At 43.9% G+C, this 16,946-nt stretch overlaps 2 protein-coding genes and 1 pseudogene across 4 annotated transcripts in view; all 3 read right to left on the bottom strand.

The window, feature by feature from the left end:
- The window catches only part of LOC139572490 (sperm acrosome membrane-associated protein 4-like), a 1,894-nt gene extending 1,275 nt beyond the window's left edge, over positions 1-619 (bottom strand). The window contains exon 1 of the mRNA XM_071395226.1: positions 61-619. Within this exon, the coding sequence (XP_071251327.1) occupies positions 61-112 (52 nt within the window). The 5' untranslated portion in view covers positions 113-619. The remainder of the gene's footprint in view (positions 1-60) is intronic.
- Positions 620-1,438: 819 nt separating this feature from the next.
- On the bottom strand, positions 1,439-15,638 carry LOC139572602 (tektin-like protein 1; annotated as a pseudogene).
- Positions 14,715-16,946, bottom strand: part of LOC139573804 (uncharacterized) — an 18,552-nt gene continuing 16,320 nt past the window's right edge. For all 3 annotated transcript variants that reach the window (XM_071397687.1, XM_071397688.1, XM_071397689.1), the window contains exons 9-11: positions 16,316-16,507; positions 15,873-16,064; positions 14,715-15,785 (exon numbers count right to left, since the gene is read on the bottom strand). In XM_071397687.1, coding sequence (XP_071253788.1) covers positions 15,681-15,785; positions 15,873-16,064; positions 16,316-16,507 — 489 coding nt within the window. In that variant the 3' untranslated portion in view covers positions 14,715-15,680. The remainder of the gene's footprint in view (positions 15,786-15,872; positions 16,065-16,315; positions 16,508-16,946) is intronic.

Genomic DNA, 16,946 nt, shown 5'->3' with positions numbered 1-16,946 from the left:
CAGTATATGATACATTGCAATATAAGCATTCCATTTCTAACTCCTTTCTCTTCCACTTACCCACAGATGGTACCAGACACAGTAAAAGCAGATGGCATAGAAGCTGCGACATCACTTGTTTTTTTGTCTCTCTCCAAACAAAGACAATATCCTGTATTCCCTTTGATTTGACTGCTTTCCCAGCTCCTCACGACCTTTCTGTCTTCTCGTTATCTAGTTAGTCTAGATAAATGATCATCTAAAAAAACAATTACTTGTTGCAACCTTCTCTTATCCAGTCAAATGTGTTGATATAGTCCTTTCTGGGGATGCGTCTGTACAAACTTATGGTATTATGCCAGTACCCTTAGTCTTCTCTCTCTTCATGCATCGTCTGCACAGATCTGAAGATAGCCTCTCGTTTTCCTTGATACTACCTTAAGTATCTTCAAACATCTCCCCACCCCAAAACATCTGATTCAATTAGGACATTAGCCGCCCAGTGATAAGACTGAAGTCACTTCTTCGCCATGGCTGATTGTAAAGTTTGCACTGGAATCTGCATAAATACTAAAGTAGAAACAAACTATTTGAGTATTCAGTTAAATAGTGTGTATTGCAAGGAAGATACACAAATATATTGCTGGTATCTACAGTACTGCTTTGCCGTGTATAGAGGGCCTTTATACAGTGATTCTGTAACCACTCAATAAAGAAGAGGCTTATTGAATCATCCCTTATTTCTTAATGAAACACATGAAGTTTAGAGGGAGGACTGTCAAGTGACTTGCAGTCTTATGACTCGGACTGAGGAGGAGGGGGCGATGGAGACTGGACTTTATAACAGTATACATTTATTCACAGGTGAAGTTGAACATAAACAGTACACTGTTTGTGATTCTAATGCAGTCTATGCTGAACATATTCAATTCGCATTATAGATGCCAAGCTGTACAAAATGGCAGTATGACAAGGAGATCAAGTACAGGCCAATGAAACCCATGCACATTTCTGCTCTAAGGGACTCCCATACAATAAGCAATGGGGCTGAGTTTGCAGAGAAATACTGTTTATGTTTATTTCAAGTACACGTTAATGGTGTAATGCAGAAATGTGGTTAATTGAGAGTTGGGATGCCACACATGACTAGGTTAAACATACCTTCCTAATCATCTTGTTTAAATGGTCCCTTTTCAGCACATTGGTCCCTCTTTCACTTCATATCCAGGATAAAACACACACATGCCGTTTGTATACAACTATAGATGGGGGCTATTCTCTTTCCTTGATTCCTCTCCTCATCTACTTCTCAAAATGCATTGGAGGAGAAGATCAGAGGGGAGGAACCTTATATCTTTCTTCCCTCTGATCTTCTCCTCCAATGCATTTTTGAGAAGGAACCAAGGGAGAGAGGAAACATTGAAGAAAGATGAATTGAGTCATGCACTACATAATGAGTTTAGTACAATCCCTGTTGGAGGAAAGTGGGCAGCCTGAACACAGCAGAGTCCACCTGCTCTGCGGCCCTCTTGCCGTGCAGGTTGTCCACCAGCTGCAGACATGTGCCCTGCAGCCTGGAGAGCTCCTCTTCAGAGGACAGCAGGCAGCGTCTCAACACAGAACTACCCTGAGAGAAAAACACAAGACTCAGAGGGCTGAATTCTAACATGAGAACAAGCACTTAACTCAACAATGCATAAATCATGCATTGATGTCATTGGAAGACTTGCACAGAAATTTGAGTCTACTACAGTAAAATGGCCAAGTACATAATATAAGAGAAAGATTGTCAATCATGTTCGGTTTTAGAGGAAGACCGTTAGTTACCTGTATGAGATGAGCAGCCTCAGGTAACTGGGTCCCAGGGTGTCTGTGGTAAACGTTTACTATAGCCCTGTTCAGTTTCTCTCTGGAAAGTATATCCCCACTGTACTCAGGGCCCTGGAAAACACATGACAACATAATAAGTTAGGGGTGGAGTAGTGAAGTCACCCACTACAACATTATTACACCAACATTAGTGGCTCTTTCTTTACCAAATAAGTACAGATACAGACACCATCTCCAATGCACACTCTTATCCATGACAAAGCCTACAGATGGTTCCACTCACATACTGACCAGTGCTCTGTCATGGCTGTGACGAATGCAGTTCAGCTGCCTCTGTTAGCGGAAAGTGGCCAGCCTGGAGGCTGCGGACATAATTGTGAGATTTTGCTGTGCGAGAGAATGAGAGTTTTACTATTTTGACTTTTAAATGTTAAATACTATCGTATGTCCCATGCTGTACCTTCAGAGTGACTGTCTCAGCTATTTTCTTCACCAGAGCTTCATTGACAGTACCGTGGGCAGCTTTTTGCCTGGTGATGACATTGCCAATCATCTGCCTGATGTTCTCTCGTATCAGCTGTGATTGGTTCACAGCCAGAGTGGTAGACTCCAGAACCTACTTACATTCTGAGAGAAGGGAAAGATGTGGGTAATTCATTATTTTACAGACCTGTTTCAGCTGATATTTGCCTAGTATCCGCTAAGAGTGTATAGTAGAAATGGGCAATTTGTGGGACTAACTAGCAAATGGTAAGCCTACAGCTGCTGGTTTAAATAAATCCCAAATAAATAAATTAATGGCTATTATGTAACTACACTGTCACCATGTAGTGTTTAAGACAAAAACTAGGTGAATCACTGACAAAAGAAAGTGTAACCACAATAGGCACTATATGGGACAAGGTGACGTCAATGCAGTGCCGTAAACTGTGTTACATTAGTACAGTATGCTATTGACATAGCACCTGGAGTGAAGGGGCCAATAGGCTCTGGTAGTTTTATGAGGCCTTGGGAGGGAGTTCCCTGTCTCCCTGCAGAGAGAGAGAGAGCCAGAGTGAGTGTGTGGTAGAAGCTCCAGAACATGCGCTCTCTCACTGGCACAGTCCAACAGCTGCCTACTGCACTGACCCAGGGTCTATACATGGCAAGAGAGAGAGAGAAATAAGGGCTTTTTTTTTACAGGTATATCAATAGCAAATCAAGGGATATCTTGACAACTTTCGTGAATAGGCATTAGCATAACTCTAGGCACCTGTATCCATTGAAAACCATGAAAAGAGAGAATGCAACCAATCACATTTATTTTATAAAGCCCTGCGTACATTAGCATTTGTCATAGGCTTTTACAGTAACCCGGCCTCTAGCAGTTAGATGTCATCACCTGTAGTTGCGCTAGTGTGCTCCTCAGAGTGCTCTCCAGCTCCTGTTTCAGCTCAGTGCGTTCTCTCTTTTCACACTCCAGCAAATGGTCTGCTCCGTCTCTGCCCTGGAAACAGAGAACAATCATATGTGTTTTTTTTCTAATAGCCATACAGTAGATTAGAATACATATAGGCCTAATGTAGTCCAGCAAAGCAGTACTGGGCAGAATTTTATTTTTATTTTTATTTATTTAACCTTTATTTAACCAGGTAGGCAAATTGAGAACACGTTCTCATTTACAATTGCGACCTGGCCAAGATAAAGCAAAGCAGTTCGACACATACAACAACACATAGTTACACATGGAGTAAAACAAACATATAGTCAATGATACAGTGAAAAAAAAATAAGTCTATATACAATGTGAGCAAGTGAGGTGAGATAAGGGAGGTGAAGGCAAACAAATATATGTATAAATAAATAAAAATATAAAAAGGCCATGGTGGCGAAGTAAATACAACACAGCAAGTAAAATAAAACTAAAAACACTGGAATGGTTGGTTTGCAGTGGAAGAAAGCGCAAAGTAGAGACAGAAATAATGGGGTGCAAAGGAGCAAAATAAATAAATAAATACAGTAGGTAAAGAGGTAGTTGTTTGGGCTAAATTATAGATGGGCTATGTACAGGTGCAGTAATCTATGAGCTGCTCTGACAGCTGGTGCTTAAAGCTAGTGAGGGAGATAAGTGTTTCCAGTTTCAGAGATTTTTGTAGTTCGTTCCAGTCATTGGCAGCAGAGAACTGGAAGGAGAGGCGGCCAAAGGAAGAATTGGTTTTGGGGGTGACCAGAGAGATAAACCTGCTGGAGCGCGTGCTACAGGTAGGTGTTGCTATGGTGACCAGCGAGCTGAGATAAGGGGGGACTTTACCTAGCAGGGTCTTGTAGATGACCTGGAACCAGTGGGTTTGGCGACGAGTATGAAGCGAGGGCCAGCCAACGAGAGTGTACAGGTCGCAGTGGTGGGTAGTATATGGGGCTTTGGTGACAAAACGGATGGCACTGTGATAGACTGCATCCAATTTATTGAGTAGGGTTTTGGAGGCTATTTTGTAAATGACATCACCGAAGTCGAGGATTGGTAGGATGGTCAGTTTTACAAGGGTATGTTTGGCAGCATGAGTGAAGGATGCTTTGTTGCGGAATAGGAAGCCAATTCTAGATTTAACTTTGGATTGGAGATGTTTGATGTGAGTCTGGAAGGAGAGTTTACAGTCTAACCAGACACCTAGGTATTTGTAGTTGTCCACATATTCTAGGTCAGAACCGTCCAGAGTAGTGATGTTGGACAGGCGGGCAGGTGCAGGCAGCGATCGGTTGAAGAGCATGCATTTAGTTTTACTTGTATTTAAGAGCAATTGGAGGCCACGGAAGGAGAGTTGTATGGCATTGAAGCTCGCCTGGAGGGTTGTTAACACAGTGTCAAAAGAAGGGCCAGAAGTATACAGAATAGTGTCGTCTGCGTAGAGGTGGATCAGAGAATCACCAGCAGCAAGAGCGACATCATTGATGTATACAGAGAAGAGAGTCGGTCCAAGAATTGAACCCTGTGGCACCCCCATGGAGACTGCCAGAGGCCCGGACAACAGACCCTCCGATTTGACACACTGAACTCGATCAGAGAAGTAGTTGGTGAACCAGGCGAGGCAATCATTAGAGAAACCAAGGCTGTCGAGTCTGCCGATGAGGATGTGGTGATTGACAGAGTCAAAAGCCTTGGCCAGGTCAATGAATACGGCTGCACAGTATTGTTTCCTATCGATGGCGGTTAAGATATCGTTTATGACCTTGAGCGTGGCTGAGGTGCACCCATGACCAGCTCTGAAACCAGATTGCATAGCGGAGAAGGTATGGTGGGATTCGAAATGGTCGGTAATCTGTTTGTTGACTTGGCTTTCGAAGACCTTAGAAAGGCAGGGTAGGATAGATATAGGTCTGTAGCTGTTAGGGTCAAGAGTGTCCCCCCCTTTGAAGAGGGGGATAACCGCAGCTGCTTTCCAATCTTTGGGAATCTCAGACGACACGAAAGAGAGGTTGAAAAGGCTAGTAATAGGGGTGGCAACAATTTCAGCAGATAGTTTTAGAAAGAAAGGGTCCAGATTATCTAGCCCGGCTGATTTGTAAGGGTCCAGATTTTGCAGCTCTTTTAGAACATCAGCTGACTGTATTTGGGAGAAAGAGAAATGGGGAAGGCTTGGGCGAGTAGCAGAGGGGAGGGCAGTGCTGTTGTCCGGGGTAGGGGTAGCCAGGTGGAAAGCATGGCCAGCCGTAGAAAAATGCTTATTGAAATTCTCAATTATAGTGGATTTGTCGGTGGTGACAGTGTTTCCTATCTTCAGAGCAGTTGGAAGCTGGGAGGAGGTGTTCTTATTCTCCATGGACTTTACAGTGTCCCAGAACTTTTTTGAATTTGTGTTGCAGGAAGCAAATTTCTGCTTGAAAAAGCTAGCCTTGGCTTTTCTAACTGCCTGTGTATACTGGTTTCTAGCTTCCCTGAAAAGTTGCATATCACGGGGGCTGTTCGATGCTAATGCAGAACGCCATAGGATGTTTTTCTGTTGGTTAAGGGCAGTCAGGTCAGGAGAGAACCAAGGGCTATATCTGTTCCTGGTTCTACATTTCTTGAATGGGGCATGCTTATTCAAGATGGTGAGGAAGGCATTTTAAAAAAATGTCCAGGCATCCTCTACTGACGGGATGAGATCAATATCCTTCCAGGATACCTCGGCCAGGTCGATTAGAAAGGCCTGCTCGCTGAAGTGTTTCAGGGAGCGTTTGACAGTGATGAGTGGAGGTCGTTTGACCGCTGACCCATTACGGATGCAGGCAATGAGGCAGTGATCACTGAGATCTTGGTTGAAAACAGCAGAGGTGTATTTGGAGGGCAAGTTTGTTAGGATGATATCTATGAGGGTACCCGTGTTTACGGAATTGGGGTGGTACCTGGTAGGTTCATTGATAATTTGTGTGAGATTGAGGGCATCAAGCTTAGATTGTAGGGTGGCTGGGGTGTTAAGCATGTTAAAATTTAGGTCGCCTAGCAGCACGAGCTCTGAAGATAGATGGGGGGCAATCAGTTCACATATAGTGTCCAGAGCACAGCTGGGGGCAGAGGGTGGTCTATAGCAGGCGGCAACGGTGAGAGACTTGTTTTTAGAGAGGTGGATTTTTAAAAGTAGAAGTTCAAATTGTTTGGGAACAGACCTGGATAGTAAAACAGAACTCTGCAGGCAATCTTTGCAATAGATTGCAACACCGCCCCCTTTGGCCGTTCTATCTTGTCTGAAAATCTTGTAGTTGGGGATGAAAATGTCAGAATTTTTGGTGGTCTTTCTAAGCCAGGATTCAGACACGGCTAAAACATCCGGGTTGGCAGAGTGTGCTAAAGCAGTGAACAAAACAAACTTAGGGAGGAGGCTTCTAATGTTAACATGCATGAAGCCAAGGCTATTACGGTTACAGAAGTCATCAAAAGAGAGCGCCTGGGGAATAGGAGTGGAGCTAGGTACTGCAGGGCCTGGATTCACCTCTACATCACCAGAGGAACAGAGGAGGAGTAGGATAAGGGTACGGCTAAAAGCTATGAGAATTGGTCGTCTAGAACTTCTAGAGCAGAGAGTAAAAGGAAGTTTCTGGGGGCGATAAAATAGCTTAAAGGAATAATGTACAGACAAAGGTATGGTAGGATGTGAATACAGTGGAGGTAAACCTAGGTATTGAGTGATGATGAGAGAGATATTGTCTCTAGAAACATCATTGAAACCAGGTGATGTCATCGCATATGTGGGTGGTGGAACTGTGAGGTTGGATATGGTATAGTGGTCAGGGCTAGAGGCTCTACAGTGAAATAAGCCAATAAACACTAACCAGAACAGCAATGGACAAGGCATATTTACATTAAGGAGAGGCATGCTTAATCGAGTGATCAATAAGGGTCCAGTGAGTAGAGGTTGGTTGGGGTCACGGCGATCCAGACAGCTGGCCGGGTAGATGGCTATCGGTAGCAAGATAGCATAGTATGGAAGTCTATTTGTAGATACCTCGTGCGTTTCCGTCGGTAGGTTAGTGGGGTTCCGTGTGGTAGAGGGGATCAATCCAAATTGGCAAAATAGATATAGTGACCCAAGAAAAAAAGAAAAATAAATAAATAATAATAATAATTGTCCGATATACTTATTCAGATAGCAGCCGATAAGACAGCTAACGGTTAGCGGGCCCCAGATGAGCGTTCAGGTAACGTCGGGACGGAGGTGCCAGTTGGATAACTCCCTCGGGCAGATAACGTCGGCAGTCAGTCGTGAAGGCCCGGTGGGGCTCCGTATCTGCAGCAACAACAAAACAACAAAAAAACGGGTCCGGATAGGTGACTGTAGCCCAGGAATGGCTGATGGAACTCCTCAGCTGGCTAGCTCCGGAATGATTTGAGTTTGCTCCGGGATCGACGTAAGCCAGTAGTCACACGGTTTGCAGCTAGCTAGCTGCAAATGTCCAGAGCCTGCGGCTGAAATCCGGGGAAACTGAGAGAAAAAAAGTCCCGGAATGCTCCGGTCCGAGTCGCGTTGCACAAAAGTGCCGGTAGATTATCGAGCTAAAGGAATAGCTGATGACCACAAAACGTGGGCAGCTGAAACACCAACGCTAGCCAGCAGACCGGCTAATTTCTGGGCAGCTACAGATTAGCTTCTGGCTAGCTATCGGATAGCTTCTGGTTAGCTTTCTGGCTAGCTTCTGAATTAGCCCCTGGCTAGCTTCCATGGTGGTTTTTCAGATTTGAGGTAAATAATACTTTTTTGTAATTGGTGAAGCGGGTTGCAGGAAAGCTTTTGCAGGGAAGCTTTTGTAGTTGAGTTCTTGGATAATAAAATATATAAAAGATATGCGAAGAAAGGTGTAAATATATATATATACAGGACACGACAATACGAAACAGAAATGACGTCTGAACTGCTAAGCCATCTTGGATTCAAGAATAACTTGGGGTCAGGTGGAAATATGAAATGAACTCATATAAATTCAGTTGTGACACACGCAAACACACACTGAACTCACAGTCTCAGAAGTAGCTGGTATTATGGTCCTTCCCTCCACTCTCTTCTTGTTGATCAGCATTTCACACCTCAGGCTCCTCAGCATCCTCTCCAAGAGCCCTCTCTCCCTCTCCAGTTTAATGCATTCCTGTGCCACCTGGCCAGCTTGTCTACGTATCTCGCCCTCCACTTCGCATGTACTCCCCTGCTACCCCAACACTGGCCTCTGCACACTGCTCTCGGGAAGCAAGGACGGGGGAAACGGGACCACAAATGTGGTGGTGGTAGCATATGGGAACTAAACATGACATGAGAGAGAATGACATTGAAGTCTACAGATATACATTGTTGTAACTAAATTTCATTTCTGTGATTGCATTATTTCGCAAAACAGCAAATACCGCCAACATACATTTTATTTAGGCTAAAGCATTTACAGTTGAAGTCGGAAGTTTACATACACCTTAGCCAAATACATCCGGGCTAGACAATCTGGACCTTTTCTTTCTAAAATTATCTGCCGAAATTGTTGCAACCCCTATTACTAGACTGTTCAACCTCTCTTTCGTGTCGTCTGAGATTCCCAAAGATTGGAAAGCAGCTGCGGTCATCCCCCTCTTCAAAGGGGGGGACACTCTTGACCCAAACTGCCACAGACCTATATCTATCCTACCCTGCCTTTCTAAGGTCTTCGAAAGCCAAGTTAACAAACAGATCACAGACCATTTGGAATCCCACCATACCTTCTCCGCTATGCAATCTGGTTTCAGAGCTGGTCATGGGTGCACCTCAGCCACGCTCAAGGTTCTAAACGATGTCTTAACCGCCATCGATAAGAAACAATACCGTGCAGCCGTATTCATTGACCTGGCCAAGGCTTTCGACTCTCAATCACCACAACCTCATCGGCAGACTCAACAGCCTTGGTTTCTCAAATGATTGCCCTGCCTGGTTCACCAACTACTTCTCTGACAGAGTTCAGTGTGTCAAATCTGAGGGCCTGTTGTCCGGGCCTCTGGCAGTCTCTATGGGGGTGCCACAGGGTTCAATTCTTGGGCCGACTCTCTTCTCTGTATATATCAATGATGTCGCTCTTGCTGCTGGTGAGTCTCTGATTCACCTCTACGCAGACGACACCATTCTGTATACTTCTGGCCCTTCTTTGGACACTGTGTTAACAACCCTCCAGACGAGCTTCAATGCCATACATCTCTCCTTCCGTGGCCTCCAACTGCTCTTAAATACAAGTAAAACTAAATGCATGCTCTTCAACCGATCGTTGCCTGCACCTGCCCGCCCGTCCAGCATCACTACTCTGGACGGTTCTGACTTAGAATATGTGGACAACTACAAATACCTAGGTGTCTGGTTAGACTGTAAACTCTCCTTCCAGACTCACATAAAACATCTCCAATCCAAAGTTAAATCTAGAATAGTCTTCTTATTTCGCAACAAAGCATCCTTCACTCATGCTGCCAAACATACCCTCGTAAAACTGACCATCTTACTGATCCTCGACTTTGGCGATGTCATTTACAAAATAGCCTCCAACACCCTACTCAATAAATTGGATGCAGTCTATCACAGTGCCATCCGTTTTGTCACCAAAGCCCCATATACTACCCACCACTGCGACCTGTACGGTCTCGTTGGCTGGCCCTCGCTTCATACTCGTCGCCAAACCCACTGGCCCCAGGTCATCTACAAGACCCTGCTAGGTAAAGTCCCGCCTTATCTCTGCTCACCATCGCTGGTCACTTATCTCTGCTCGCTGGTCACCATGCACCCACCAGTAGCACGCGTTCCAGCAGGTATATCTCACTTGTCACCCCCAAAGCCAATTCCTCCTTTGGCCACCTCTCCTTCCAGTTCTCTGCTGCCAATGACTGGAACGAACTACAAAAATCTCTGAAACTGGAAACACTTATCTCCCTCACTAGCTTTAAACACCAGCTGTCAGAGCAGCTCATAAATCATTGCACCTGTACATAGCCCATCTATAAATAGCCCAAACAACTACCTTTTCCCCTACTGTATTTATTTATTTATTTTGCTCCTTTGCACCCCAGTATTTCTATTTCTACTTTGCACACTCATCTACTGTCAAATCTACCATTCCAGTGTTTTAATTGCTATATTGTATTTACTTCGCCACCATGGCCTATTTATTGCCTTTACCTCCCTTATCTCACCTCATTTGCTCACATTGTATACAGACTTATTTTCTACTGTGTTATTGACTGTATGTTTGTTTTACTCCATGTGTAACTCTGTGTTGTTATATGTGTCGAACTGCTTTGCTTTATCTTGGCCAGGTCGCAGTTGTAAATGAGAACTTGTTCTCAACTTGCCTACCTGGTTAAATAAAGGTGAAATTAATTAATTAATTAAAAAAACATTTCAACTCAGTTTTTCACAATTCCTGACATTTAATCCTAGTAAAACTTCCCTGTCTTAGGTCAGTTAGGATCACCACTTTATTTTAAGAATGTGAAATGTCATAATAATAGTAGAGAGAAGGATTTATTTCAGCTTTTATTTATTTCATAACATTCCCAGTGGGTCAGAAGTTTACATACACTCAATTAGTATTTGGTAGCACTGCCTTTAAATTGTTTAACTTTGGTCAAATGTTTCGGGTAGCCTTCCACAAGCTTCCCAAAATAATTTGGATGAATTTTGGCCCATTCCTCCTGAAGGAGCTGGTGTAAAGGAGTCAGGTTTGTAGGCCTCCTTGCTCGCATACGCTTTTTCAGTTCTGCCCACAAATGTTCTATGGAATTGAGGTCAGAACTTTGTGATGGCCTCTCCAATACCTTGACTTTGTTGTCCTTAAGCCATTTTGCCACAACTTTGGAAGTATGCTTGGTGTCATTGTCCATTTGGAAGACCCATTTGCGACCAAGCTTTAACTTCCTGACTGATGTCTTGAGATGTTGCTTTAATATATCCACATAATTTTCCTTCTGCATGATGCCATCTATTTTGTGAAGTACACCAGTCCCTCCTGCAGCAAAGCACCCCTACAACATGATGCTGCCACCCCCGTGCTTCACAGTTAGGATGGTGTTCTTCAGCTTGCAAGCATCCCACTTCGTTGGAGGTTCCGGACTGTGGCCCGTCGTAGGAGGTTCCCGGACTGTGAAACGTTGCCGGAAGCTCTGGACTGGGAACTGTTGTCGGAAGCTCTGGACTGGGAACTGTCGCCGGAAGCTCTGGACTGGGAACTGTCGCCGGAAGCTCTGGACTGGGAACTGTCGCTCGAAGCTCCAAACATAACGATGGTCATTATGGATAAACAGTTCTATTTTTGTTACATCAGAACAGATGACATTTCTCCAAAAAGTACAATCTTTGTCCCCATGTGCAGTTTCAGACCGTAGTCTGGCTTTTTTATGGCGGTTTTGGAGCAGTGGCTTCTTCCTTGCTGAGCGGCCTTTCAAGTTAAGTCGATATAGGACTCGTTTTACTGTGGATATAGACTCTTTTGTACCTGTTTCCTCCAGCATCTTCACAAAGTAATTTGCTGTTGTTCTGGGATTGATTTGCACTTTTCACACCAAAGTATGTTCTCCTTCCTGAGCGGTATGACGGCTGCGTGGTCCCATGGTGTTTATATTTGCGTACTATAGTTTGTACAGATGAACGTGGTACCCTCAGGCGTTTGGAAATTGCTCCCAAGGATAAACTAGACCTGTGGAGGTCTACAATTATTTTTCTGAGGTCTTGGCTGATTTCTTTAGATTTTCCCATGATGTCAAGCAAAGAGGCACTGAGTTTGAAGGTAGGCCTTGAAATACATCCACAGGTACACCTCCAATTGACTCAAATGATGTAAATTAGCCTATCAGAAGCTTCTAAAGCTATGGCATAATTTTCTGGAATTTTCCAAGCTGTTTAAAGGCACAGTCAACTTAGTTCATGTAAACTTCTGACCCACTGGAATTGTGATACAGTGAATTCTAAGTGAAATAATCTGTCTGTAAACAATTGTTGGAAAAATTACTTGTGTCATGCACAAAGTAGATGTCCTAACCGACTTGCCAAAACTATAGTTTGTTAACAAGAAATGTGTGGAGTGGTTGAAAAACCGAGTTTTAATGACTCCAACCTAAGTGTATGTAAACTTCCAACTTCAACTGTATAGCCAACAGGCTTGAACATAGTGCACATTCCTTCACTATTAATTTAATTCATCATAACTTTAAAATATTAAACTCTCACCATTGTCCCTGTGGTTTGGGATCTGAGTTTATTCTTACACAAAGCATCATGAGCACCACCACTTCAATTGTGTCTGTGTGCCTCGGGGTAAACGTGGTGGCGCTACTGCTCCGCGCACGTCTGATAGACCCTGACCGTCCTGCGTCGGTTTGCCACACCAAGTGTTCCGCTCGTCGTGTAGAGTGCACCGTATCATCTCGCCAAGACTGCGGTCCTATCGCCACAGAGGCGAGGGGAACTGACTGAACAGGCATTTATTTACTTAAGCCTCTTTTTTTTTTCTTTTTTTTTTTTTACATTTAAACTCAGCAAAAAAATAAACGTCCTCTCACTGTCAACTGCGTTTATTTTCAGCAAACTTAACATTAGTAAATATTTGTATGAACATAAGATTCAACATCTGAGACATAAACTGAACAAATTCCACAGACACGTGACTGACAGAATTGGAATAATGTGTCCCTGAAGAAAGGGGGGCGGGGTCAAATTCAAAGGTAACAGTCAGTATCTGGTGTGGCCACCAGCTGCATTAAGTACTGCAGTGCATCTCCTCCTCATGGACTGCACCAGATTTGCCAGTTCTTGCTGTGAGATGTTACCCCACTCTTCCACCAAGGCACCTGTGAGTTCCCTGACATTTCTGGGGGGAATGGCCCTAGCCCTCACCCTCCGATCCAACAGGTCCCAGACGTGCTCAATGGGATTGAGATCCGGGCCCTTCGCTGGCCATGGCAGAACACTGACATTCCTGTCTTGCAGGAAATCACGCACAGAACGAGCAGTATGGCTGGTGGCATGAGCCTGCAGGAAGGGTACCACATGAGGGAGGAGGATGTCTTCCCTGTAACGCACAGCATTGAGATTGCCTGCAATGACAACAAGCTCAGTCTGATGATGCTGTGACACACCGCCCCAGACCATGACGGACCCTCCACCTCCAAATCGAACCCGCTCCAGAGTACAGGCCTTGGTGTAACACTCATTCCTTCGACGATAAACGCAAATCCGACCATCGCCCCTGGTGAGACAACCGCGACTCATCAGTGAAGGACACTTTTTGCCAGTCCTGTCTGGTCCAGCGACGGTGGGTTTGTGACCATAGGCAACATTGTTGCTGGTGATGTCTGGTGAGGACCTGCCTTACAACAGGCCTATAAGCTCTCAGTCCAGCCTCTCTCAGCCTATTGCGCACAGTCTGAGCACTGATGGAGGGATTGTGCATTCCTGGTGGAACTCGGACAGTTGTTGCCATCCTCTACCTGTCCCACAGGTGTGATGTTCAGATGTACCAATCCTGTGCAGGTGTTGTTACACATGGTCTGCCACTGCGAGGACAATCCGCTGTCCGCCCTGTCTCCCTGTAGCGCTGTCTTAGGCGTCTCACAGTACGGACATTGCAATTTATTGCCCTGGCCACATCTGCAGTCCTCATGCCCCATTGCAAGCATGCCTAAGGCACGTTCATACAGATGAGCAGGGACCCTGGGCATCTTTCTTTTGGTGTTTTTCAGAGTCAGTAGAAAGGCCTCTTTAGTGTCCTAAGTTTTCATAACTGTGACCTTCATTGCCTACCGTCTGTAAGCTGTTAGTGTCTTAACCTTTCCACAGGTGCATGTTCATTAATTGTTTATGGTTCATTGAACAAGCATGGGAAACTGCGTTTAAACCATTTACAATGAAGATCTGTGAAGTTATTTGGATATTTACCGAATTATCTTTTAAAGACAGGGTCCTGAAAAAGGTACGCTTCTTTTTTTGAGTTTATTAATTACCAGGTCTCTTTAGATTAGGTTACTAAATTACAACAAGTTCACCTCAACCTCCGAGGGTCAAATAAACTAGTGTTGAAATATTATCTCCAAAACAACAGTTCCCAAGTAACCAGAAACCATGGTCCTGCTTGTGATTGGACAAGAGGTCAGTCAGTTGTGGGGTTGACTGAGGTCATGTCGAGATGGGATCCAGCTTTTGTCAAATTTACATCCCCCAAAATATTGCTAACACTAACTGCCACGTTAATTCTCCTAACCTGCTGCGCAAGTTCTCCTAAATCGCCTACAAAAAGTACATCCTGACAAAAGCTGGATCCCTTCTAGCCATAACCGTTTACTGGGGATCATATTCTGAGTGTGAAGTACAGAGCAAATGAGACACCCACGGGTCATGAAAGTCCCTTTGATCATCCATGACATAAGCAGCAAAGTACATGCAATGAAAACAGACTAGATTCAATAATTTCGATCATGTAGAGAGTTTTATTTCTCAATCTCACAAAGACTTAAAATTAAAACATGGCAGACATAAAATTATAAACCTTTTCCCAAAATAAATGTATCAAACCATTCGGTAGTGAAATTAAACCTGCCAAAAAGTACAAATAAATATTTTGGGGTAAAAAATGTAAACCCCTTTATGACAATCACAATACCAAGCAGAAAATGTAGCTAATGTGTAAAGAAAAATGGTAGTATGAACAGAAATAGCCCATTCGGACAAAAAGACACTGAGGGGGAAAAAATTAATTCACAGAACTTACAGTATGACACCAATAAAGAAAGCTTTTGGGGAACTGCAACATCAAACTCTCCAAATTCAACACAATAATAATCCCCCCTCTGATAGCACGTATCAAGGCGGCTGCATTACACTATGCCCTGAAGGACACATTAACAAATCTCATCATACATTTCCCCATGTCCCATGCTACTAGTTAATCAATGTCTGACATGGCCCAAAGTGTATTTTGAATTTGCATAAATAGAACTCTCGGGAAGTGAAATTATTTGATTTGAACTGTCTGTATTGATACATTCCATTGACAGAGTACCATTTAAGCAAATCCAAAATATACTTTGGTCCATGTCAGACATGAACTACTAGCATACTTCATCAATTAAATCAGTCAATATGAATAATGCCAAAACGGAGTAATAACATCATTATTGACAAATATCCAGTCAAGAGTTTTGGTTAAGGCAATAAATTGTTTTAACACAAAAACCAAGTCTTGCCTGCTAAGGCAAGATGCAACTAGTGCAAATGTGCAAAACACAACCTTTTCAATGGGCCTACATACAATTGTAATTAGTAGTAAACTACCTGGGGAGCAAGTGTTGGTTCATGCAACTAATCTATATAAAATGTGCATTGTACCTTCATGGTTCTATGTTTTTTGCTCTTTCACTATCTTGTTTGTCTCTTTCATAATGTGTGTTTGACAGCAATCATGGGTTCAAATTTGTTCAGCAGGTTCTGCTGAAGTTCTTTGAGTAGATGATCCCGTTCTTCGGAATCCAGGAGAACTTGCTAAATAAAACAAGTTTACAAATCAAAATAGTCAGTGTTAATTTGGTCCGACCTTTAGTGCTTTTTTAAAGTCATGTACGGACATACCTCAATGAGTTTGTCTCTCTTCTCCAGGCTCCCCCTCAATTTCCTCTCCTCCCTCTCTTTGTCATCCTTTTCGCTCCGCCAGGCTCGCTGTGCCTCCTTGTTCTCCTTCCCTCTCTCCCTCAGGTCGTTGAGTGTGTCTTTGAGTTGCTTTGACAGTGAAGACACTGCCTGACTATGATTCTGCTGTTGCTCCTTGAGAAGGCAGGGGGAAAGATGGGAAGAGAGGAAAGGTATGGGTTCTAATGACCAAACTATATTATAGGCTTTGGTATTTTAGATACCTCACTGAAGATGACCTGAATTGTGTAAAAGACAATGGAAGACACAGCACATCTCAGTATATAGAGGGAGCCTCTTACTAGTCTCACATGGCTTCCCCTTCACTGATATGAAAGACAGGGATTGGTGAAAGCATCCACTCTCCCATTGTCGTTTGCACGCACCTGCACTATACCCTGATAGTCCTGCAGGGCGGTGGCGAGCTTGGAGAACTCCTGGCACATGGTGGCGCTGTGCTCCTCTCTGTCCTGTAGCCAGGCTATCACTAGGCTCTCCTTCTCCTTCAGCTGAGAGGCCAGAGCCCCCTCAGGCCCACCTCCTGACACCCCTTGGCTAATCACAGAGTCCGACAGTGCCTGGGGGAAAAGAAAACAAGTTATGAGGAGGAAAGTCTCCCTGAAGCGAGTCAAAAGAGCTACATGTAGAATTTTTGCATTGTAATTCCAAAAAAAGTCCATATAATAGCTGCAGTAGTAGGGGAATGATAGTGTTTCACAATATTTTTTCACCCCAAAAATATTTTAGGCCAATAGAAAAATCGCATTCTAAAATGCAGACTTTCTATTTGACAACAAAAGCGTACGTTGGTAATACTCTATGATTTTGCTATACAACATTCCTGTAGATTGTTCTAAAACTTATTTGGTTAACAGTAATAGCCTATATATTATGTTGATTCCCGCTTTAAAAGTATCTGCCTGTCCCTGTTTCGCGGTCGGCTGCTGTGTGAGTGAGCCACTCACTCCCTCCCTCCCTCTCCCCACATTGTGCAAAGACAAATGGAACCATACAGCA

This window comes from Salvelinus alpinus, chromosome 4 (assembly GCF_045679555.1).
Source record: "Salvelinus alpinus chromosome 4, SLU_Salpinus.1, whole genome shotgun sequence".
In the NCBI taxonomy this organism is placed as follows: Eukaryota; Metazoa; Chordata; class Actinopteri; order Salmoniformes; family Salmonidae; genus Salvelinus; species Salvelinus alpinus.
This window is presented reverse-complemented; position numbering and strand designations above follow the sequence as displayed.